The 24,424-nt window shown below is 41.4% G+C and overlaps 1 protein-coding gene across 1 annotated transcript in view; it reads right to left on the reverse strand.

The window, feature by feature from the left end:
* SGPP2 (sphingosine-1-phosphate phosphatase 2) overlaps positions 1 to 24,424 on the reverse strand; it is a gene marked incomplete at its 5' end in the record, with an annotated part of 81,307 nt that overhangs the window by 13,952 nt on the left and 42,931 nt on the right. Inside the window, one exon of the mRNA XM_084639716.1 lies at positions 1,945 to 2,118. Coding sequence (XP_084495842.1) covers positions 1,945 to 2,118 — 174 coding nt within the window. The remainder of the gene's footprint in view (positions 1 to 1,944; positions 2,119 to 24,424) is intronic.

Here is a 24,424-nt window from a genome sequence, read left to right on the forward strand (position 1 = left end):
TAGTTCCAGAAGTAGGGCTTAGCACAAGGGTGGGCAAAATACGGCCCCTGGGCTGGATCCAGCCCGTCTAACATTTCTGTCCGGCCTGCCATGACTAACTTTTCTGTTCAGCCTCTTCTGCCTCCTCGCGATCTCCGAGTCCGGGCCACTAAAAGTCCCAAGGCGCAGCAGGGCGCTCAGGCAGGATGCCTGCCTGCCATGGCCCCACGCCGCTCCTGGAAGTGGCCAGCTGCTGCTGGCACATCTCTGCGTGCCCCTGATGGGGTGGGAGGCAAGTCTACACGCTGCCCCCGCCCCCAGCACTGTCCTTACAGCTCCCATTGCCCAGAAACCGGCCAATGGGAGCTGCGGGGGTGGTGCTTGCGGGCATGGGCAGTGCACGGAGACCCACTGCCCTCTCCCCTCCAAGGGGTGCACAGAGACATTCCAGCAGCAGCCGGCCGCAGCCGCTTCTGGGAGTGGCATGGGGCCATAGCATGCAGGCAGCCAGCCTGAGCCCTTCTGTGCCACCAGCCAGGAGCCGCGTGTGGTAAGTGCCACCTGGTTAGAGCCTGCACCTTGCACCCCCTCCTACCCCCCCTCCCCTGCCCCAGGTCAGAACCTCCTCCTGCACCCGAACTCCCTCCCAGACCCTGCACCCCAATCCCCTGCCCCAGCTCGGTGCCCCTTTCTGCACCAAACTCCCTCCCAAAGCCCACACCCCTCACCCTCTCCTGCACCCCAACACTCTGTAGCAGCCCAGAGCTCCCTCCTGCACCCAGACTCCGCACCCTCTCCATTAATATAGTAGAAATGTGCGGCCCGCGACGACTTACCACAATTCATAGAGTGCCCCCCCTGTGAAAATTATTGCCCAACCCTGGTTTAGCAGGAGTAAGACCAGAGCTCTAGGCATGCTGTCATTATGCACTCCTTATAGCCATGTTATATACTATCGTGGCAAATGTGAAGTTCTAAGTGGTCCTAAATTTGCGACAGTTTCTTCATTTTTAAAGAACAGTAGCACATGGCCTGCTTTTCTAAGGTGCTGAGCTCGCACACCCCCTGGAAATTAATGGAATCTGCAGGTGTTCTGCAGCTTTGCCAATTGGGTCACTATACTAAGATTATGTCCTCAATAGAGCAAGAAGAAAGACATGTTGTGCCTCACGCTCACATTGATTGTACACCCTCACTAGGCACTATTCAAGTGAGTTTCTCTAGTTCTTGTCAATACATGGTAACAAGGAGAGGAAAATCCACACACAGCCTGACTCTTCAAACCTGAATTTCCCAATGAGTCTTTTTGATGAGGATTCTCCGAGTAGCCCACAATAATAGTGAGTGTGCAGTGAACTGGACAGTGTGACTTGCCCATCAGGTCTTGGTAATATTTTCCAATAGTACATTATAAAATATTTTAATATCTATTAATTTGTTAAGTGCAACAGGACTATTAAAGAGATTAAATTTTTAGAGGAATTTCACAAACATATTTCTTCTGCATCTGCCATTATCATTGTCAATGGCAGTAGAGAGCCCCTCTGCTGTCCATGGGACTCTGCAGTTCCTCATGTGCAATGTTGAGCTCTCTTAAAACACTACTCTGCAACTGATCCAGTGTAACTATTTCACTGTAACTGTACAATACAAGGCATACTTCATACCAGGACTGTTGTGAAGAGTTCCTTCTGTGTGATGAAGTGGTCAGTACCTAGTGAAAACACAGAACATTTCCCTGAAGCTTAACACAATTAACAAAATCCAACAATGACACTGAACTAGTGCCATCCCAGATGAGTTGGGAAATTTTCTACAACAGTTCTTGTCATATCTAGTATTAACCCACTACAACAATGGAAGGTAGGAGTGAGTGATGATGGAAGTATTGGTGGGTAAAAGCATTGGACCTTTTCATGGTTGCTGCAGTTCAATGGGATCAGACACATGCTTGTTCCTCCCTACCTTGTTTTGGTTTATTGTTGCAATACAAAATGTGAAGGAAATGGATGTAGCTGCCATGGCATGGGTGGATGGCATTCCATATTCTGCTCTCATTTCCAGCTTCACAACAGGAGGTGAATGAGGACGAGGCCATTTCAGGATGTCCTTAGTGACTTGGCCTATGTACATAGCAATCTGGGGGAAAACAGTGCACACAATTAGCTAAACCTGTTAAGGCGAGGGAATTCTCACTCCACTCACCCAAAGGCCTAATTTCAGTCTCAGCTATGTGGGCAACTATTACAGCATATAGTGTAAAATCCATTAGTTTGAGATCAGAATTTATCCCCTGAATAATTAAAGAGTACTTCATTATACTGGCACATGAGAGGAGCTGCAGTTTTACTGCACAGTGTTGTCACTGGATCAGATCTCGGATCAGAAAGATGTTACTCAGAAGAGGTACAGCATGGATAAGCAAATCACAGTTTGAGACAAGTGGTTCCCATCCTCCGGCATTTGTTTCCTCACCACTAACACATTATTAAACATTTATTTTAAATGTCAAGGTTTCTCCTCCTCCATTCACAACTACTCGACTCTGAGCAAACAGGCAGATTAGAGACTTCCTTATTACTTATTTTTCAGGCCCATGAAATTATCAGGTTTCATCTTTGAAATGTACACTGTAAAAAAAAAATTAAACTGAATTAATTAAATTAAAATTAATTAAAATTAATTAAATTAAATTAAAACATTAAAATTAAATTGGTTCTCCGCAAGGATTAATTCCACCCTGATGTTTGGCATTTCTCAATTCTGCCAGCCCCACAATGTGGCATTTGAGGCACCCATAGGCATTGGTGGATATACTGTTTTAACATCCTTGGGTGGACGCAGTGGAGACAGCAGGATAGGCAGCACCATGTTTTCAAAGTTCCTTCTCCTGCCAGACTTCCCGGTAACAAACTGCTTTCATGCACTGCTTGGACAATTCCAAGTCACTGAGCCACTTTGTAATACCAGAAAGAGTTAGGTCAGGGAACTATTAATATGTTATTAACCACTGAAACACAGATGTTGTTTGAAAGATTTTTATTTATCAAAGGGAAGAAAAAAGTTATCCTCTCAAGCAGTTACTGCTTGTAAGCAGGTAGAAAGACTAAAAGAAAAGACATAGCTGTTGTCAGTGAAGTCCCCCATCTCCCCAGATGGATAGTATTTGTGATCAGAAAATAAAATAAGTTAACATAGCAGAAGACAAACATAGACTCCAACTTTGGGCTTCCACTCAGCCCATGGCCCTGGGTGCAATATGTGCTCTTCCCAAAAACAGGATTACAAGCTGCTACTCTTCAAGCCATCTGAGCATTTGTGTAAGAGGGAGAAGCTAAGCAGAAGTTAGTTCTTTATTCATTAAGGATCAGGTAGTGCTGCAACACCCTTTCCCAATTACAGTGATGGAAACCTGAAGGCCCTGTGCTCTCTGCACCTCTGACTATGAGGTTACTATATAAAACATTGCTTTTGAAACAAGTCTGCTTAGAATGTTGGTATGTCCTTTGCTGCCAGGTGTCAGCATTTTTAAAGAATGGAAAACAAGCTTTCTTTAGCCTTTTGCCATGAGGATGGTGCAGCTAGAGATATGCAAAGTAAGCCTCATAAACAAAATAAAAACTCTCTACATAAAAATTAGATTCCACTGTGACTATCTATCATGGAAACTATTCAATTACCGTATAAGATGATTCTTTGTTCTGCTCTAGCACTGTGTGATGAGAAGTTTTCTTAAAAGCATAATTTTTTAAAACTGGTCTTGATCATGAAATATTTATAATAGTGCTAAGGTTGTTTTTATTTCATTTTCTATTTCAGAAGTGATTTCTCCTTATAAGGAGAGGCCTTGAGACTCAGGAATCTGCACTCAATCTACTTTTGAAAACAAAATCTGGCCTATACAAGGTAGCAATGAGACCAGACCATTATATGACCAAAATGTCATAACCAAACATCCCCTGAACTTCGGGGAAACAAAGCTCTGGGTTCTATCTCTGTTGGAGGGGACAGACCCTAGTAAAAATGATTCCCTTGAGGTTTTATATCATTTAACCCCTTTGTTGTCTCATGAATTTGTATATGTGGCCAATTTAACACCAACAATATGGCCCTACTGATCTTTTCCATTTCTCAGTAGCATTCTGGGAGTGGGTTTTAAACTGCAGTGTCCCAGACTGTTCACAGCATACTGTGGGTCAAAGGGAGAAAAAATCCTAGTGGATTTCTGTGGTTTAAAATTCTGTACCATTTCCAAGCAGAGATGCATTTCCATAAGCCAATTAAATTCCAGAACTAAAAGCAGAAATTATCTCTGATGGGTCGAGAAATATATTCCACTATTATTATGAAGCCTACTGTTTTTGGCAATAGCCTAGAGATAAGGCAGGGCAAGCCAGGCTGAGCTGGATTATTGTTGACATGAAAGCAGAGGTTGGAACTCCCATGCAAATGCTATATAATGAATGGAAGTAATTAAGTTTCATCGCTAATGTTTTTTAAATGGCAGCGTAAACTAGAAAACACGTCATGTTAAAATTTAAAAGCTCATGCTGCTACCACTATATATTAGGCAGTGGAAGGCTCACACTGAGCCTTTGGGTTTGTGCCCAAGAAGTCAATGTGCCTGTATTTCCTAGAAAAGTGTAATGAGGACAACACTGTATTGAGGGCAAAGATACTGCAAGTCTCCTTTAATCCAAGCTTTCTTTAGGAAGGTTGAGGGTGATGTGGGTAAGTCAAGATGGGGCAGAAGGGAACCTGGAGGCATGGGAGTGGTTGTACCAGGATAAAGAACTCGACAGTAGGGCACTTCATCTTCAATCCTTGACTTGACTCACTCGTTTTCAAAGTGTCTCAGAACCTGTGATGGCTGTGGAACAAGTTTAGCAGAGCTAGAGATGGCCACGACCATAGACCAAGTAATTCTGGGACTGGTTACGGTTACAAGGTCACAGGAAAGTTAAACAGGTTCCTTTGTGATTGGTTCACATCTAGAGAAGGCTGGGAATTGGTATTTCTGTGGCCGCTCTACAGATGTTGATCTTTTTTCACTCTAAATAGAACATGTTTGCTCCCACTTCCAGAAGCATCTCAGACTCCACACAAGGACAGCTCTTGTAAGAACTGTAGGTCAAGTTCTGTTCTTGGTTATACTGATATACGTCAGCAAAAGAACTTGACCAAGAGACAGTCAATCTGAAAAATATTCTACAGCAATGACCAGCTAATATAGATGAATGCAGCAAGATAGACACGTACAGTTGGTTTTACAATTAGAAAGTATACATCATAAGAGTAAGCTCTTTATATATTTTCTTAGGGCCTTCTTATGAATTTTCAACATATCTCCCAGTTGTCTTCACTAGACAAAATTAGGATGTTAGTGGGGCTGACTGTAAAACATTCCTACTGTTCCTGATCTTGCCTATGGCAAAACTTTGCCAATATCACAAGAATCTTTAGAATTTCTGTAAGTAAAATTCATTCCAGCAGACCCCACATGCCTGCAAAACTTTCCATCCAACAATCTCTCACGGAAAATCTGCCTACAGGCCCACACCTGAAAGTTTAGAAAGGAAAAAGGAGCAGGCTTTGAAAAGTTGGGTGAGAAGACAGAATTTGTCGTCATACAAATATACAGGAAAAGAATTAGCCAGAGCCACACAGAAAGAAACCTTTCCCCAAGCGAAGTATCATTTCCCTGCTTTGGTACTCCATTTTCATAGAATCATGGAATATCAGGGTTGGAAGGGACCTCAGGAGGTCATCTAGTCCGACCCCCTGCTCAAAGCAGGACCAATCCCCAATTTTTGCCCCTTATCCCTAAATGGCCCCCTCGAAGATTGAACTCACAACACTGGGTTTAGCAGGCCAAAGCTCAAACCACTGAGCTATCCCTTCCCCCAAACTGTTTCTGCCCGGTTTTGAACTGGGGACCTTTCGCATGTTAGGCAAACATGATAACCACTACGCTGTGGAAACTTGGCTAAACACTTTTGCTTCTTTCCTGTGTGGCTAGTGTTCAACACGTAGCTAGCGAACTACGGTTTTGGCTTTAACTGCTTTGCTCCTAAGTTTATTTCTAGGATGCACTCTGTTCTGTTCAATTTCTGAGTGATGCAGATCAAATGCATGTTTTTTTTTTGTTTTTTTTTTCAGTTCTGGTGGAAAACATACAGGCAATTTCAGCATAAATCACTTTAATTTGCACATTAATAAATGTATTTTGTTTGTCTTGGCATGTGGAATTTGTCTGAACCTAAAGACTCCTCTTTTCCATTACTGAAGTAAGAAAATCAAGAAACATAATGGATTGTGCAAGACATAATTAACTTGAGGAGACAGTTACAAAGCAATGCATGGGGATTTAAGTTGAGTGATTCATGAAATGTGGTGGGAGGAGCATGGCTAATTCCCTTTAGGTAGTTTTGAAAACTTAAGGAAGTGTATCTAAATGCAAGGTACCTCACAGTATGGAGCTGTTTTGCTTTTACAGCATGGTGTTTTTAACTCTTTCATGCCTGAATTATTTGCAAGTCAGGTTGGGATGCAAATTCCTAAGGAAAAATGGGTCTGCTGAGGTTAGTATAGAAACAATAGAGACTGGATGCTGGCAGGAGGGAGGTATGAGGAGCAGAAGGAACTCTGAGGCATCTGGGAAGTGAGAAGGTAGGATGGAGTCATGTCCAAGATCACAGTGGAAGGACTAAGGCAGCTAAGAGTTGGGCCAGGTGCATATTCAGAGGCAGAGGGGGAGGGTTGAGTGAGAGTCAGGCTTTTTTTTCCTTCTCTTTACATAGTAAGGCACACACAGCACAACTTCTCAGCGATGTCCTTAATTGCCTCCCTCACAGGGGTGTCATGGAGCCTCATTAATGCTTGTCATGTACTTGAGAGGAAGGATGAGTTTGTGGTGGAGGCGCTGGACTGAGACTCAGGAGATCTGAGATCATGTCTCCTTTCTGGCACAGATTCCCAACATGACCTTAGCCACATCACTTAATCTCATCATGCCTCTGTTCCTTATCTGTACAATGGGGATAACATCTTTTCTGTATGAGTTTAAATTGTACACTCTTCCAGGCGGGGGCCAACTCTCACTCTATGTTGTCCAGTGAGTAGTACAAGGCCCCAGTCTATTATAATACCCCTCAAACTCCTACCCCTCCTTCTCCCAAATGGATCAGTTACAGCAGTGGTTCTCAAACTCTTGTATTGGTGACCCCTTTCACACAGCAGTCCTCTGAGTGTGCCCCACCTCCTTATATTTCAAAACACTTTTTAAATATATTTAATGCTATTATAAATGCGGGAGGTGAAGCAGGGTTTGGGGGTGGAGGTTGACAGCTGTGACCTCCTGTGTAATAACCTCACAACCCCCCTGAGGGGTCACGACCCTCAGTTTGAGAACCCCTAAGTTGCAGAATAGTAAAGAGCTGGGTTGAAGAAGAATATGTTGCAATTAGAAGAAAATAGATGGTCTAGCACACCTTGCAGGACTACTGTATTATTGGTAGCTTGTTCCATAGTCGAAGTCCGAAGGGATCATAACAATACCCTTGTTCTAGCTTTCAACAAGGGGCATCATGACTAGACGTGTACTTAGCACGGTTGGTGAAATGTCAAATGGTCTGGCATAGATCTTCACCGAAGCCTATGATTTAGCTTATGACTCCCATAATTGACAGAATGCCCTTCTACAGCTGCAATATTATAGCGTTTTATACTTTTAGCACTGCATTTGTACATACTGCTGAGAAGGGGGCTGCTGAGGGTTACAGGAAAGAGGGTGGTTTTCTCCCTCCCCCCACACCCCCAAGTCAAAGTTTTTCATGTCCTTCTGTGAAAAGGAGTGCTCTGCTCTCTCCAAGCTACAATGCAGGTGTGAAGACACTGAGCATCACATTGCAATCATTTTATTTTCGTGAAGTCAAAGCATGTTCAGAGTGTTCTTACTGAACATTCATCTCTGCTATTTCAAAGCCAAATTTCTTCAAACTAGCTCACGCTCGCGCTCTCTCTCTCTCTCTCATCAGGACTATGCATGTATTAGGTCTGCACTTTTTTAAAATGAAAGCTGTTTGAACTGCGTGCAAGAAGTATAAAAAATTACTTAAGTGAAAGTTGTCCCCTTCACTTCCATTCCACACTGAGAATTCAAATAGCTGAACTAATTTAATCAAATGGTTTACTTCTGCATTGAGACAAGTATGTAAAATTTCAGCCCCAAAGGCAATTTTTAAAGTAAGTTATAAGCAGCTGAAAACAAGACTTCAGAATGGAGAAGCTTCTCAATGGTAACATTAGTCATTGGTGACAGTTGACAGCCCTGTGTTATGTGATACCTTTTATAACCCTGATGCATCAGGTGATTGAGACCAGGAAATAAAGTTTAGTTTCTTGTCAACACCTTTATTACATCAACCATAATTACAGTGTTACTACAGGGACATGACAAATCATTAAGAATCAACTAACTGCAGCTGACATTCTAGATCTGCATCATGAGTTTGTCTTCATGTCAAAAGGTGGTCAGCCTCCAAACCTACATTCTCTTGTGTGAGTTTGCAGCAAGGTCAGTGAGGGGAACCCAACCTGTGTGAGAGGAATACTTGAGAACTTCCCCTGGGGCCCAGAATTTCTGTTGGCGGGCCTGCTTGACAATGAGCAGCAACAACAAAAGGATAGTAACAGCAAGTCATGCGTCACCTCCAGCAGTCCCAGCCCCTTCATCTGAAACAGCCACATGACCAGCGTCAAGAACAGAATGAAACTCCACAGCAATTTGCATTTTTAAATAGTGATACAAAGAGTAAATCAGCCAGGATTTGAAATTTGCTTTGTTGTAGTCACATTAAGGTACTCTCCTCATCTATATCTGCGGACTTTCTTATCTGTGGATGTCCCATTCCTCCACCATTTGTTGGATCTCCCAAATATGGAGTGACCTAGTGGTCTACTCAACCCTTATGTGATATGATGAGACCCCAGGAAATGGTCTGCAGAATCATGCTGTTAGGCTTTTCAGATGGTGGTTTAAACACTGGCCTAATTCTGTCCCATTTGAAATCAATCAAACTCCCATTCACTTCAATGGAAGCAGAGTAGGACAATGATTAGCACTCTTGAAATTCCCTACCCTTAGAATTAAGCAGTGCTCTAGGCTTTCCATTAATGTCATTCCACACAAACAAACCTTGGCACTCACAAGATCCTCTGCTATTTTAAGAATTGCTACTTTAAAAAAAAAAAGCCTAGTACTAGTTCTAACTAGTAACTGTGAGGTCTGTTGCAAAATACTCCCTATCTTTCAAAATTAGTAATCAAAACTAGTTCAAACACGGATAACGTAACCCACAATATACTATTTACTTTGACAGCTCTTGTTTTAATTCACAGGGCCTCAGTGCAATAGAAATGGTATTTTGTCTTCTGTAGAGATTATAAAGCCCCTGGAACTCCCTTTATTACATTGCTGCTAAAATGGGAGACATCACTGTATTTGCTTGTGAATTGCTGAGTGTGGGTTGTCAAGGCTTAACTCTGTTTTTATAAATGTATGTTACTCAAAAAGGCACTTATTTTGAATTTCTGTATAACACCCAACATATTTTCTAGACTGTATTAAATATGCATTTTTTGGGAAAATCCTGCCTTGAGATAACCTCACCCCACCCCCACCTTGATCTAATGGAGTAGGTACATTGTGTGGGAAGATAGGATGGACCCTTTGTGCATTGCAAGAAAGGAGGCCTGGAGAAGGCTGAGGGATCCATTACTGTGCAGAAGCACTGGTCAGTGCCACATTTTAAAGGGGGAAATGTAGTGGCTGAGAGAGCCATTGCAGCACCTTAATTTGCAGGAGCAGCTCTGTAGCATCTCCATAGCTTGAAAGGCAGAGGGTTCCTCCCATCCATGGGTGCCAGAGTTCTCCATTGTGCAGCTGGCTGCTTGACTTTTTATCCGGGACTAGTTTTACCACTTCTTATAAAGACAATAATGAGTGCATGTCTTTCCATCAATACTTACTTGTAGGTTTTTTTGTGTTTTCAGCATGTATATCAGTGTTGATTATCATTTCAGTCCTGCTTTATATAACCAAAAAAGGGTTTTCATGTATCTTAAGTTCATACTCAACTAAATGATCCTGCATTTTAAATAGTTCTCTCTCATATGTCACCATATCAGTCATTGCCTTTAACTGTTCTTCCTCTGCAGGATGCATGCAAATTGTATCGACACACAAGATATCCGTTAAATACCTCAATGAGTGGGAAGTGCTTTTGAGATCTACTACTTTTAAAAAGAAGCTATATAAGAGCTAGGTATTATTATATACACACTCCTACACACATATACAAAGTGTGTGTGTGTGTGTATACACACACGCATATGACATATGGTGTGGGAAGAGATAGGGAGTCTAAGCTCTCATCCCTCATATTGTTACGGTGGTTCCATAGAATCATCACAAAAGTCCCACTTGAGTAACTATTGAAGGGAAAAAGTCTGAGAATACAATAGAGAAAATAATTCATCTAGACAGTGGCTGGGTACCTTAATATAATAAGTGGCACTATTTTTGCTGCAGTTTCTTCTGTGAGAATATGTAATTTCCCATTTTACAATATTTGCACAGTAGTGCCAGGTTTCTGAAGTTGGTTGTTACATTTGCGAACTCTGGGGTGACTACATCTAATCCTAATCATTCTGTTGTGCAGGACATTATCCTGATATAAAAACAGCAACCTACTTCTAATTGAGGTCTCCAAAAAAATCTACTGTGAGAGCTTCGGTATGTGAGCTAGAAAGGTCCATTGTTCCTCAGATGTCTGAAGACTTGGCAGAGCACTTTGATCTATTTTTATACTCTGAAATATTCTTTTGCTGTCTAAAAAAGAAGCCAGAATGCATCCATTATATTTTATTTATTTTCAGCTTTCTATTTTGAGTTCTTATTATCTGAACTATTGATCCATTAATGAAAGTCAAGAGAATATCTGTGGGGTCAATGACATTGGTGAATTTTTCCTTGAGGCTTCTACTTACTCTGACTGCCTGACTTTGAACCTGTGGGTTTGCCTTTCTTTCTAAAGCATTTGTGTAGACTGGCACCAGAAATCCTGCATATCCACTCTCTTTCCTAGATTAACACACTGCTATTAGCAATCAGGCTGCTTTTGTTTTAACCTGACTGTTGTATCTGGACAGAAGTGACTTTAGAGCATCAAACACATTGGAGAGTGAAAATGTAAGGACTGGTGTCATTTGCAAGTGATATTTGCTACAAATAAGCTGGTTAAGAGAAGGAAAGGTAGAAAGACAAAACCTGTGAAAGCAGTCTTTATTTTTCAGATTTATAAAATGGATGTCTGACTCTAGGTGCACGAACAGAGATTAAAACAAAAATCTAGGATGCATTGCTTTACAGATCACCCTATCTAGCCTCCTCTGGCAAAAGCCTGAGTGAGTAGATGAACACTGTAACCCATACATTTAACTGCTTGATTCATTGAGAGGGAGATCTGAAATTGTGAAGAGACTAAGGGAGTATATTCTTTCAGGGGTATATCTGATTCCTTGTGCCAAGCCCAAGAACGAGGAGGGGTTGGCCTAAGGAGAAAGCCTAAGGTTGTAGACCTGTTCTGTTTTGTGGGTACACAGCTATTAGTCTCTGCACTGGCTACCGCCTACCTCCTCAGAAAGGGAATTGCTGGTGGATCCACTTAAGAGTAGATCCACTAAATCCCCAATCATCCGCCTTTCCGTCAGTTTACCCCCTACAGATCTCTAAAGAAACAAGCAAGGTGTCCTCGTGGACATGTTATCCATGATGCCTACATAAACCCTGGCATTCTCAGCCCCACCCCAGAGCCCACACCCCCAGCCAGAGCCCTCACCCCCTCTAACACCCCAGCCCCCTGAGCCAGCCCAGTGAAAATGAGCAAGTGATGATGGGGAGAACAAACAACGTGGGGGGAGGCCCTTGGAGAAGGGGCGGGGCATGGGCGGGGCTGCAGAGGAGGGGTAAGGCAGGGGACGGGGCAAGAGTGTTCAGTTTTGTGTGAGTAGAAAGCTGGCAACCCTACTTGGCATGAGGGTTTCCTGGTACAGTGATTTCCACAGACTGGCTACTGGATAAAGTAGTGCTTTCTTTTACATCAGTTCTAAATGAAATGCTTATTATTTTCATCAAAGCCACAGTCACCTCCAGAAAGTTAATTATAATTCACTATTCCCCCTTATTGATCGTACCAATTTTACACACAACTCCCACTTATTACTTCATTCCTCTCTCCCCATCTCACCTCTTCCTTGTTGCCCAAAGCTTTACCTCCTTTTTAAAGGATGATCAGAAACCAACGGTATTACTGAAACAAGGAGCAGCCTCAGACAACTGTGTACTGGTGTGCCATTTCCTCTAGCTCTTTTTAAACACGTGCCCTGTTACCTGCTTTTTATATGGGTGATTTGCAACAAAGAAACAGAGTGCCTGGCAGTTGCTACAACTGCTGAAGCCACATTTCTGCATCTCACCCTTATTCATTATCCAAGTTAAAATAAAAAGGCCTGGGAAAAGAATCAAAGTAGAAAAGAAGGGAAAGCACCATTAACTCTTCCAGTACCCTAACCTTTGTAATAAGCATGGAGTTATGAAATACGATTATTTCATAAGAGGGCTATTTATCACACATAGTAGTCACCATCTAGAGAGGCAGAGCAGCAACCTTTCCATGACCTTTTCGCAAAGAATCTTTTACCACGGCTAGCCAAGGGCTTCAGGGCAGTTAACCAGTTCAAACGGTGCAACTATTGCTCACGGTGTCTCTCTAGTTTCCCTATCCCTCTGTGAAAGGGTGAACTGCTTTAGGCATAACATTACAGCTTCTGATGAACAGAAGATAAAAAAGCAACCACCTTTTTAAGCTACATTCTTTCTTAGATTCCTTTATTTGTGAATCAGAGGTAATAGTTTAAGCAAACACTCTCAAGGGAGTGCAATATATAATCTGCTTCCTGTACACATTTATTATGTGCAGCACAGATAGCGAAGCCTATATAAAAGGTTAGCTGACACTGTCCATTACACAACCCTGTTTTCAGTTGCTTATAACTTTGTTGAACCATTTGGGGCGGAAGTCTTCCTTGCTGGGTGTTTCCCTCAGGTATTTTGGTTTTTGTTTGTTTGAAAAGTTTCAGCTAAAATGGTTCAATTTTTTCTAAGACTAAGTTTAGGACAAAATGTTTTTGCCCGTGGTTGCATGTGGGTTTTGGGTTGTTTTTTTTTTAGAAAGTCTCCCAGCTCTTTTATTAAGAAACATTAGCACCTCTGTATTTTGGAGCAGGGACTTGAAATTTGACAGTGAGCTCCACCTCACCTACTCAAGATTTTCCTGCAACTAGACAGTAAAGGTGTGTCAACACCAGATCAGTTGCGTCATTCAGATAAACTGAAATTTTTCATCTGACGTTTAGCTCATGGTTGGTAAATGTCTTATTCCCCATATTTCCTCATAAAAGCATCAATTTTTTTTTTTAATTTTAAGAGGAGTAATTAAAGCTGCAAACTGTGGGCTGCTCATAAAATGGGAGATTTTTGTCTCAGAATACTCTCCCAGATACAGTGTCCATTCAGTACTTGGCCTTGTGGTAGAGCTGGAAACCTTAAATGGACACCCAATGCTGCATTGCAAAGGTAGACCCCCTTTAGTCTTTGAATAAGGCAAAAGTTCCTCTATGGCCCTCCAGCTCTAGTTCAGACAGCCTATTTTTCCTCCAGATAAAGGAGATATGATTCTGTGGACTGATTACTTCCATGCTGGACAGGGCTGTTCTGTCTTCAAGATGCTTGGAGAATTAGCTCCCTAAATAAGATGCATTTTCAATGAACTGGGATTATATATATTCCAAATATACAATATAGGAAATATTGCAATAGAGACAATATTGGCACCTAGAGGCCCTGGTTAAGAAAGGTGCCCCCACTGTATTGCGTGCTGTACACAGGTGTAATTAAAAGTCCTTGTCCCCAAAGCAGCTTACACATTAGGCAAACATGAGAATATAGTGGACAACTCAGAAATTCACATTACTGAAAATGAGTTAATTTGTTAATGCTCAGGGAAAAGTGCCAAGGTTTTCTAAACAGAGCTAAGATTTAACTATATACGAATGCTCCTAGCAAGAGATCTTGACCTTTGCCTAAGAAGTTCCTTGACAGGCTGAATACTGAGGGTCTGATTCTCTTGCTTACACTGGTTTTATTCTGATGTGGCTCCACTGACTTCAGTGATTACACAAATGTAAGTGAGAGGAGATAGAGTTGAAGGTGGGCTGGAAGAAGACCCCATCCCTGACTCAGGCTTACATTCTAACTTAGACCAATGATAGAGTTCAGATGCATTAGATCTTGGGTTTACCAGAAGACCTAAACTCAAAGTAGGTGAGATAACTGGTTTAGATATAAAAATAGTACTTTTTAACAATCTAAAAGAAAATTTTTTTTTTAAAATACCCACTCTGAATACCTTTTTATTCCTTAGCTGAGAAAGAAGAAAAAGCAGGAGCTATTTTGTGATTGTGTGAAGGAAAGACAAAAATAGAACCCTTCTGCTAAGGAGACACTTGTAGCTGTTACACCCAAAGAGAAAGTACTGTCCCAGCTGTACATTTCCCAGCTGTACATTAGGGTCGAAGCCTAACCCCCTATAGACTATGAAAGCATTAACATTGTCTGCAAAAGGGCCAAGATTTCACCATAATGTCATAAACAAGCAGCCATTACTTTCTGTCCTTGACTTTCCGCAGGGTGTGTGTGGGGAATAGACTTTGGAAGATAAGAAAAAAATACACCTTTGCAATATTGCACTTCTAAATTATGTGTGCAAGGTCGGTCCATGACAAACAAAATAACCAACCCATTTAGAATCGAATATTTTCCCTCAGGTGCTTGGCTGGCTGGTTCTTGCTCATGGTCTAACTGACTGCCGTATGTGGAATTTTCCCTCAGGTTAGATTGGCAGGAATGTTGGGGTTTTTCCCTTTCTTCTCAAGCATGTGGGTATGCTTCACTTGCTGGGATTATTTTGGTATATCACTACTAATGCACCTTGGTCCCTCCTATTATCTGCCCATAGCACATAATAGGGTCCTGTAGGCTAGGGTGACCAGATGTCCTGATTTTATAGGGACAGTCCCAATTTTTGGGTCTTTTTCTTATATAGGCTCCTATGACCCCCTGTCCCAATTTTTCACATTTGCTGTCTGGTCACCCTACTGTGGGCAGAGGTGACAGTAAGCCGGTCTGGTCCGGTACAATGCACCGGTAAGAAAGTGCCAACTGTAGCAACAGGGCCGCTGATGAGGTAGGGGGAGGAAGGGGCAACTGCCCCAGGGCCCGGCGATATAAAAGGGCCCCGGGCTCCGGCAGCAATTTAAACGGCCAGAGCCCTGGGTCCTTTAAATCGCTGCCGAAGCCCCAGGTGGCATGGGCTGGACAGTGCTGAAGGGCTGGCTGGGGAATTTTGGCCCCAGCCCTGCCCCTTCTACCCAAGGCCCTGCCCCTTCCAGGGACCCAGAGACACCCCCCCTCGCCCCCGCACCTTGCCCAGGACCCCGGCCACCCTGCGTACCAGTAAGTCATTTAAATTACTTTCACCCTTGCCTGTGGGCTGTAATACTTTGGTCTCATTTCAGTTGTTGGGTTTAGTGTGCACTGTGCAGGTGGTGGCCGCCTGTGATATACAGAAGGTCAAACTAGATGATCTGGTGCTCCCTTCTGGCCTTAAATAAGTGACTCTAATTATTACTACATGTAATAAAGCAGGACAAAAGCCATTGTGAGAAGAGAATAAAAAAGCAGGATACCTTCCTGGTGTACTTTGTACAATTCCAAAGCTATATCTTACTAAATAACCCTCTAATGGAAATTTGGTTCTTTTGAGTTGTGCATCATTCAGTTGTTTCACTTTAAGAACATCTTAGTTGTGAATATGAAAGAGTAACTTATCCAGACAATGTTCTCTAACACAATTTACTCAAAATGAAGAATGTTTTTTAAAAATACAGTCAAACACTAACAAGCCTTGTGTTAAAAATAACTAAGTTTCAGATTTGCATTAGATTTGGATATGCTAGTTTTCTTTAGGACACACACACAAGCCATTCAAAACAAAAATGCAAGGAAACTACTGAAATCTGTTTAAACTCTGCAAGGAGTTTTAGTCTTTAATATGATTTCCGACCTGTCTGATCCAGCAGCGTTATTAAGCTACCTTGTCTTGGGGACCTCTGCATTTCAAACAAATTCCTCATTTAAACAAACTTTTCTTAAACAAAAACAGAAAAACCCCACCTCTTTTCATAGCCACTCAGATGAGAAATTTAAACAAAGATGAGGAGGGCTGGCCTGTAACTAGGTGGATTTAGTTTGTTTGTTCAAAGGGACAGACAGCTGAGACTAGGTTCTATGGAAATGTGCATGTGCAGATTTCCAGTCATCAAGACAGAGAGCCATTTTTCAGATTATAGTGGTAATTCCAAAGAACCAAAATTTATTTTCTGTGTGTGTGTGTCAAGGAGGGCAAAAATGGGAAACATCCCTTATTGTTTCACAGTGATTCTAAAAAGGCCAAACATTTTTGTTTGCAACATATCCCCTTGGGATTCTAAATTTAATATTTAACTAGATCCAAAGTAGAGTCTACTTGGAATCAGGAAAAAATCAAAAGAGGAAAGAGTGGCTCTGGCATGCTACTGTATAGCGAGAGCTTGTGAACGTTCCTATTTTTCTGTTCTTTGTTAATTTTAAGGCAGCATAGATCCAAAGTGAGAACTCACTCAAGTGCTTTGCAAGCAGAAGAATAATCTGGTTCAAGGGAGACTTTTCAGCAGAATTTTTAAAAGGGCTTTCTGTAGAGGATCCCCAAAATCAGACACTCAGACGACAAGCTGAATTTCCATAGGAGGATGTGGACGCTGCTGCTTTTTGAAAAATACTCACAGTAGTAGATACACAAGTTGTCTATCCACTCATGCTTAGCTGGGTGCTCAGACATTGGGCTTTTCACAGCCTCACTGGTATATGATTTCATTTGCAAATGAAATTTAGTGTGGATAAATGTAAAGTAATGCACATTGGAAAAAATAACCCCAACTATACATACAACATGATGGGGGCTAATTTAGCTACAACTAATCAGGAGAAAGATCTTGGAGTCATCGTGGATAGTTCTCTGAAGATGTCCGTGCAGTGTGCAGCAGCAGTCAAAAAAGCAAACGGGATGTTAAGGAATCATTAAAAAAGGGATAGAGAATAAGACGGAGAATATCTTATTGACCTTATATAAATCCATGGTACTCCCACATCTTGAATACTGCACACAGATTCACGGGGGAGGGATAGCTCAGTGGTTTGAGCATTGGCCTGCTACACCCAGGGTTGCGAGTTCAATCCTTGAGGGAGCCATTTAGAGGTCTGGGGCAAAAATTGGGGATTGGTCCTGCTTTGAGCAGGGGGTTGGACTAGATGACCTCCTGAGGTCCCTTCCAACCCTGATATTCTATGATTCTATGTGGTCCCCTCATCTCAAAAAAGATATACTGACATTAGAAAAGGTTCAGAAAAGGGCAACTAAAATGATTAGGGGTTTGGAACAGGTCCCATATGAGGAGAGATTAAACAGGTTAGGACTTTTCAGCTTGGAAAAGAGGAGACTAAGTGATAGAGGTTTCTAAAATCATGAGTGCTGTGGAGAAAGTGAATAAGGAAAAGTTATTTACTTATTCCCATATAAGAACTAGGGGCCATCAAATGAAATTAATAGGTAGCAGGTTTAAAACAAATAAAAGGAAGTTCTTCTTCACTCAGCGCATGGTCAACCTGTGAAACTCCTTGCCTGAAGAGGTTGTGAAGGTGAGGACTGTAACATGGTTTAAAAGAGAACTGGATAAATTCATGGAGGTTAAGTCCATTAATGGCTAAGGAATGGTGTCCCTAGCCCCTGTTTGTCAGAGGGTGGAGATGGATGGCAGGAGAGAGATCACTAGATCATTACCTGTTAGATTCACTCCATCTGGGGCACCTTGCATTGGCCACGGTTGGTAGACAGGATACTGGGCTGGATGGCCCTTTGGTCTGACCCAGTATGGCCATTCTTATGATATGTTCTCAAGGTACAAGTATTCTCCCCCACGTACCACGGTCTCCTTGTGGTACAAGCTCACCCATTGCTCCTATCGGGTGTCTGCACAATGCTATAACAGTCTCTCCAGCATCAGAATGGATAGAAAAGTGTCAGGGGGGTGTGCATGTTTAAATGACATTAAGGCTGTGTCTACACTATGAGCCATGGGTGTGAGCTCCCCTGCTTGTGTACACATGCTCGTGCTCATCTTGTAGCCACAGGAGCATGGTCAGTGGCAGCAGAGACAGAGCTTAGCTGTGCTGAGCACAAACCCTCTGAAACCAGTGGGTATGTACTCGGCCCAGCTAAATTATGTCTCCACTGCTACTGTCTGTGCTACTGTGGCCATGCTGCTATTTATACTCCTGCTGGCTCGATGAGAGCTAGGGCAAGTACATATATATGAACAAGACAATCACAAGCAAACTCATAGTGTAGACCTGGCATAAAACGATTTCAGCCATTTGCTGTGCTGGAACATGACTGAGACTGAACATGAAGCAGATAAGGGTGGGGGGAGTTTCTGCACACTGATGCCAACATTTTCAAAAGCTTTGGCAGGATCAGAGAGTCACTTAGGAGGCTAAGTAAAAGTTGGATTCCCAAAAGACTTACAAACTAGCGCTTGACCACACTTAAGTTGCCTGAGCACACATACTGTTCAATGGGATTTTCAAAATTACTCCTACATTTTATATACAATAATGAGGCCTAGACACCCCAGTGTAGTGCGCATTTTAAAAAAGCAGGCTATTTTCAGACACTGCCAAACAGATGATGTCAGAAAGAATGAGGAGGAGCAGTACCTGGAAGAGCCCATGAGCAACCTTGGGATTTCCTGAAAATACTGTTTGGGCACCCATTTCTCAGACCACACCTCCACCCTGCCCCAGTGCTCAAGCCACTGGGTTCTTAGATTTGGACATGACCAATACCAGCTTTGAAAATTCCCTGGATTGCCACAAAGCCACTTCCCACACTTTTGAAAACTTCAAATTTCCACCTTACAGACCTAGAAATAAACTAGAGGGAAAATTCGGAAATAGGGAAGAGAACAGACAAAAGTCTTACTCTATAGATTATTAGATCGGTCTTTCCTTGGGTCCTCTTGAGAACAAACTGGGGTCTTACAAAGTCTTTAAAATTCAGTGGCAAAAAGTGATGTGCTACATTCATCCCTGGTGTATTTTGACTGGATTCAGTGGAGTTACACCCAACAATGAATCAAGCTCAACTTCAGGAGAAAGGCTATGTAAGTTATTGTAACACTGGTTTTGTATATTATCTGATCTCTCCCTCAAACTGAAAAACGCCAGCAGTTTGCAGCTCTGATGAAATAGTGACTTTTTGTTCCAAGAAACTCTTTCTTCTTTCTTAAAGAAAAACATAGCAGGAGCCTGTTCACCAAGGTCTGAATCTCTAGCAAACAGCTTGTTGCACCTTAACACGCTGGAAATGCAACATCAGGCACCTGTTGTATGAAGACAGATAAAGCATTATTTGCTTTAAGTGTGGGAACTTTCGTTGCACTTTCTACTGTGAACAGATAGTTAATTCCCAGCACTTGCAGAATCATTTCAAAGTAATACAAAGCCGGGGTTGGAAGATAATACTACTTCCATCTATGGATCACTTATTTTGGTCCCCAAGTACTATAGAAATTTAGTAGGTAACCCAAGCTTGGTACTACTTTATTTTCTTAGACTCTTCACTTCTTTGGGGCGCTCAAATTTCAAATATGGGCACCCAGGTGGTGCCCAAATATCTGAGTGGGATGCTCAGTACTGCCTTTCAGTATGCAAATGACTATTTACATGTGGTGTGAAGCAGTTTTACACATCTAAATACAGGATTTGGATGTCCTGTCTGGGGACCTACATTTGAAAATTGGGCCCACAGTGTGAAGTGGCAGTGTTCATCAGTAGCAAACGCGGTTGCGTTTATCCGCTTGTGAAAGAGTCTTCCCCTGGAATGCTGAGGACACATTAATACACAATAAAATGTGTTGGCTTGGCAGAATCCAATTTTAATTTTTATAATTTTGCCAGATAATTCTGGTTTGTTTTAGAGGTTTTTTTTAAATGCATCAATTGTACACTTTCACAGTTGTACAAAATTATGGGTTTAAGCATTTTTTCTGATTTGTACCTTTTTCACAGTTGTGGGAAATTAAAGGTTGTGTGTGTGTGTAAAAATTATTATTTAATGATAGCAGATGGTGAGATTCAAAAAGTTTAAACTTTAACTGTTCAAACACAAATGTCAGCATCACGTGTCAAAATATACAAAGTAAACATCCTTAAATCAAACTACGTTCTCAAGCAGTGTTTTTCTTGCTTTTCCTATCTGTAAATCATCATCAATGGAAATATATATTTTTGTCTGTGTATGGTGAAATTGGCATTTACTGACCAAAACTCTAATCCTTCCAAGCCAAAACATACCACAATGAAATCACAATTGATTAATAAATAAGTTTTCAAAGTGGTGCCCAAGAATCCAACAGCAGTAATGTCAATTGGAACCACGAATACAGTTAAAGTCCAGTTTGTTAATAAATATTTACCCTTAAAGTCAAAACACATCATTTACAAGTCTTGTAAATACCAACAGCTTTCAACTACTGTTCCATTGCAAGGCAACGTGTCATGCAAACGGTCTCATTAATTGAGAGAGAGAATCTTCTCCTACCCACCCACAAACCAGGGACCATGTCCTCTGATAGCATAAATCAGCACAGCCTCACTAACTTAAGCATACAACTTGATTTCATCTGCACTGATCAGGCTGTTATGGTTCGCTAATCATGGTAGCTATCTCAGTTGTTCAAGAATTGAATTGAGAGAGCTTCTTAATGTAGGCAAGGTCATAGTGGGATATTTTTTACTAATTTCACACGACTTGTACAAAATTCCCCAGATAAAAGCTCTGTAAAACTAGAAGTAAGATTGAATACTTATCTCTAACTTAAAGATAAAACATTACAGGGATGGTTTAATTATTGCAAGCCCAAGCTTTACACACCCAAGCAATTCAGAGTTAACGCTAAAGCTAAAAGGTACATAAAAAGTTAAGGTATGGAAATGCACAATTAAGGCACCCGAACTTTTATTCTGTTTTCCACCTTCCTCCTCCCCTCTACCACTTTCTTTGGCACCCCAACATTCTCCTATCCCCACGTTCCATGATGCACACGCTGATTCCCCTCTCTCTCTCTTTCCTGTCTCCTGTATTCCTCTGTAGTTCTGGTGCAACAGGTGCTTTTTAAAAAGAAACATTTAGGATTAATGGTTACTTTTTGCTTTCAGTTATGAAGACTGACAAAAAAGCTTTTTCAACGAGTGCTCACAAATATTCTACAGAGAACTTCACACAGACTTGTCTTCACTCCCACTGAGAGCAATAGGAGACAGTAGCAGACTGAAAGAGGGCAATTCTGAATGAAATTCTTGCAAGAAACGAACATTAATCTTAATTCCCCTCTTCATCCCCCACTCACCCCTCTGAAATGTAGCCTATGCACAAGAGTTTAGTATACTGATCTGTATTGCTAGTCATGTTGCTTAATGCACTGCTTGAAAGTGCTCAGATACTAGTGATGAGGGCAGTATAAGAACCTACATACAGTAGAGATTCGGTTTGGCCGAGGGTTCAGAATCTGGGTTTGAAGTCAGACTGGGACTAATGGCTCAAGGGTCACATCTCTAAAATCTCATTAACTGTTTAAACATTATTTGAGACCCAAATTGCAGAAATATCTTGCAAGAAATACTCATCTTATGATATCTACATTGTTTTGGCCCACATCCAAATCAGATATAAAAAACAAGACCACCTGGTTTCAGGCATGTTCAGATGAGGGTTTTGAATCCAAACCCTCCTACATTTACCTAGGGATATAGTGGGTTTTTCCATCACTTGAACTCTAAATCAAGACTGGATAGCTTTCTAAGAGATGTATGCTAAAGTTCAAATAGAATTTATGGGCTTGATGCAGAAATTCTGGGTGAGGTTCTATGGCTTGTGTTTTGCAGGAGGCCAGACTAAACAATCACAGTGGTGCATCCTGATCTTGGAAGAAAATCTATTTTTTTCTATTAAATTAAATCTATTAAACTAAAGATTTTATCAGGAATTCAGATCTGAAGTATCAATCACAACCTCTTATTCTATGAAAAATAAGTAAGTTTGTTTTTAATGTGGTTTTTGTGGATATTTTTGTTCCAATTTGACATTAATGGTCTTTATTTAATTATCAGTTTATATAAATATGACGCAGGATTTTCATTTTTGGCAAGTCTGGTCCCAGTCTGCACTCCCAAGCCCCCCAGTCTCACACTGAACTGTGCCCCTTCTGAAACCTGATTCCATTTCTTCAGTTCTACTCATCAGAATACATACTGTATACTGATCAGGAAGGCCAGCTTGTTCCTCAAATGCCAGCTCTTCAGTAAATACCAGCTTATCTCTGTGACACAAAGGCAACCTCAAACACTCCCCTGGCAAAGTCCACATTGCTCACATATTCTGTGTACTTCCGTAGGTGTCAACATACTACAGGGTCAGAAAGCGAATATAGTACGCGCACACACACATATATATGCATTGTGTACGTTATTATACACCCACACAGGTGCGCACACAACACAACAATAAAAAGTACTGGGGTAACTGTTAATCTTCCTTTGTTTTTTGTTTTGTTTAAATGTAATCTTAAGCATATTGAATGACAAGCAGGAGGGGAAAAGTGTAACAAAGTAGTTTCTTGATCTGTCTCTGAATATGTACCAATATGCAGTATTCGGTTGAGATAAATCAGCTGAGATAAAATAACTGTCCCAAACTTTCCCCTTATGAACTCAAACCTGTTGTGAGACTCAAAGACGTTCAAGCAGGTTTGTTTGACATGTCTGCTTCAGCCAGGAATTTAATCTCATGACAAATGCTGTTCAGATTTCCAGCCCAAACTGTGCGGATTCAAGAGAATTTGGATGAATCAGAGAAGGATTTTCAGGTTCTTAGAGCTTAAGGATGGGAATCAAGACACCTGGATTGTTTTCACAGCTCTTCCAGCCTCTTGCTAGGTAACTTTGAGCAAATAATTATCCCCATTTTAAAGAGAGAGGTAACACCTATGTATCTGATAGGATGCTGGTGATTAATGTTTGTCAAGTCTTTTGAGATCCTCTGGTGGGTGGTATTATAGCAGTGCAATGTATTGGTTTACCCTCCTAATGAATGATGGATTATTCAGATGGATGGGTGTTCAGCACAGTATCTAAACCTTACTGTCCTAGAGCATATTGCAGAATTCTTATTTTTTCCCACAGCCACCATCAGCCTCATTGTTAACTGACTGACTGAAAGAGGAGAATTTATATGGCTGCCCAGTAACAATTGGTGGAGCTGCCAGGAAGATTTTATCCCTCACTGGCATTCAACTATGATAAGTACTGTATGCTGTGATCGAGGATGACTTGTGATTAAAGCTGGTCAAAAAAAATAGGATGTGTCAGGAAATGTTCCAAATATGTCAGTCACTGTTGTTCTGCAGGTCTCAAAAAGGGACAATTTTTCATTTATTCAAAATTTTTCATGACAATTGTTGTTGAACATTTTTAGTTTAAAAAAATGTGTGTGTGTTCTTTCCTTCTTCCTTTATTGTCGCCGAAAAAGGGAGGGAAAAGAAAAAAGAAAACCTGAGGCCCAATTTTTTGTTTTTCCAATTTTGTTGAAAAAAAGGAAATCTCTTTAAAAATTTAACTTCTTTACAAAAAGATTCTATTTTTTATAAAAGGCTGTTTTTGATCACATAATATTCAGTTGTAAAATGTCAATCAGCTCCACTCTTGTGTAAAATGCAAGCTGTGTGGTTTCATCAACAGGGAGGCACTACTTACAAAAGAAACTGATGATGGTTTTGCAAGAACTTGATACTGTAGAGGCCAATAACACTACTGTTGCACTCTTCATTGGAAATCATGTACAATCTAATTAACTGAGACCTGGAACCGTCCAAGGGCAAAACTGAAAAACGATTCAGAGAAGCTACAGATCATTTCAATTTCTTAGCTAATGACTGATCCTGAATGTAACAAGCATAGGTTGGGCATAGAAGAGAAGATGAACGGATGGAACACAATTTTCAGGGCCTTCCATCTCCTCTCGCATTCAGAATTGAAGATGCCAACTTCTGCCCCATGACTGTATTTGGGAAGGAGGTTTCACCACAGATTGTTGCATCAAAATAGTGGGAAGTT

This window comes from Lepidochelys olivacea (genome assembly GCF_965140295.1).
Source record: "Lepidochelys olivacea isolate rLepOli2 genome assembly, chromosome: 9".
NCBI lineage: Eukaryota > Metazoa > Chordata > Testudines > Cheloniidae > Lepidochelys > Lepidochelys olivacea.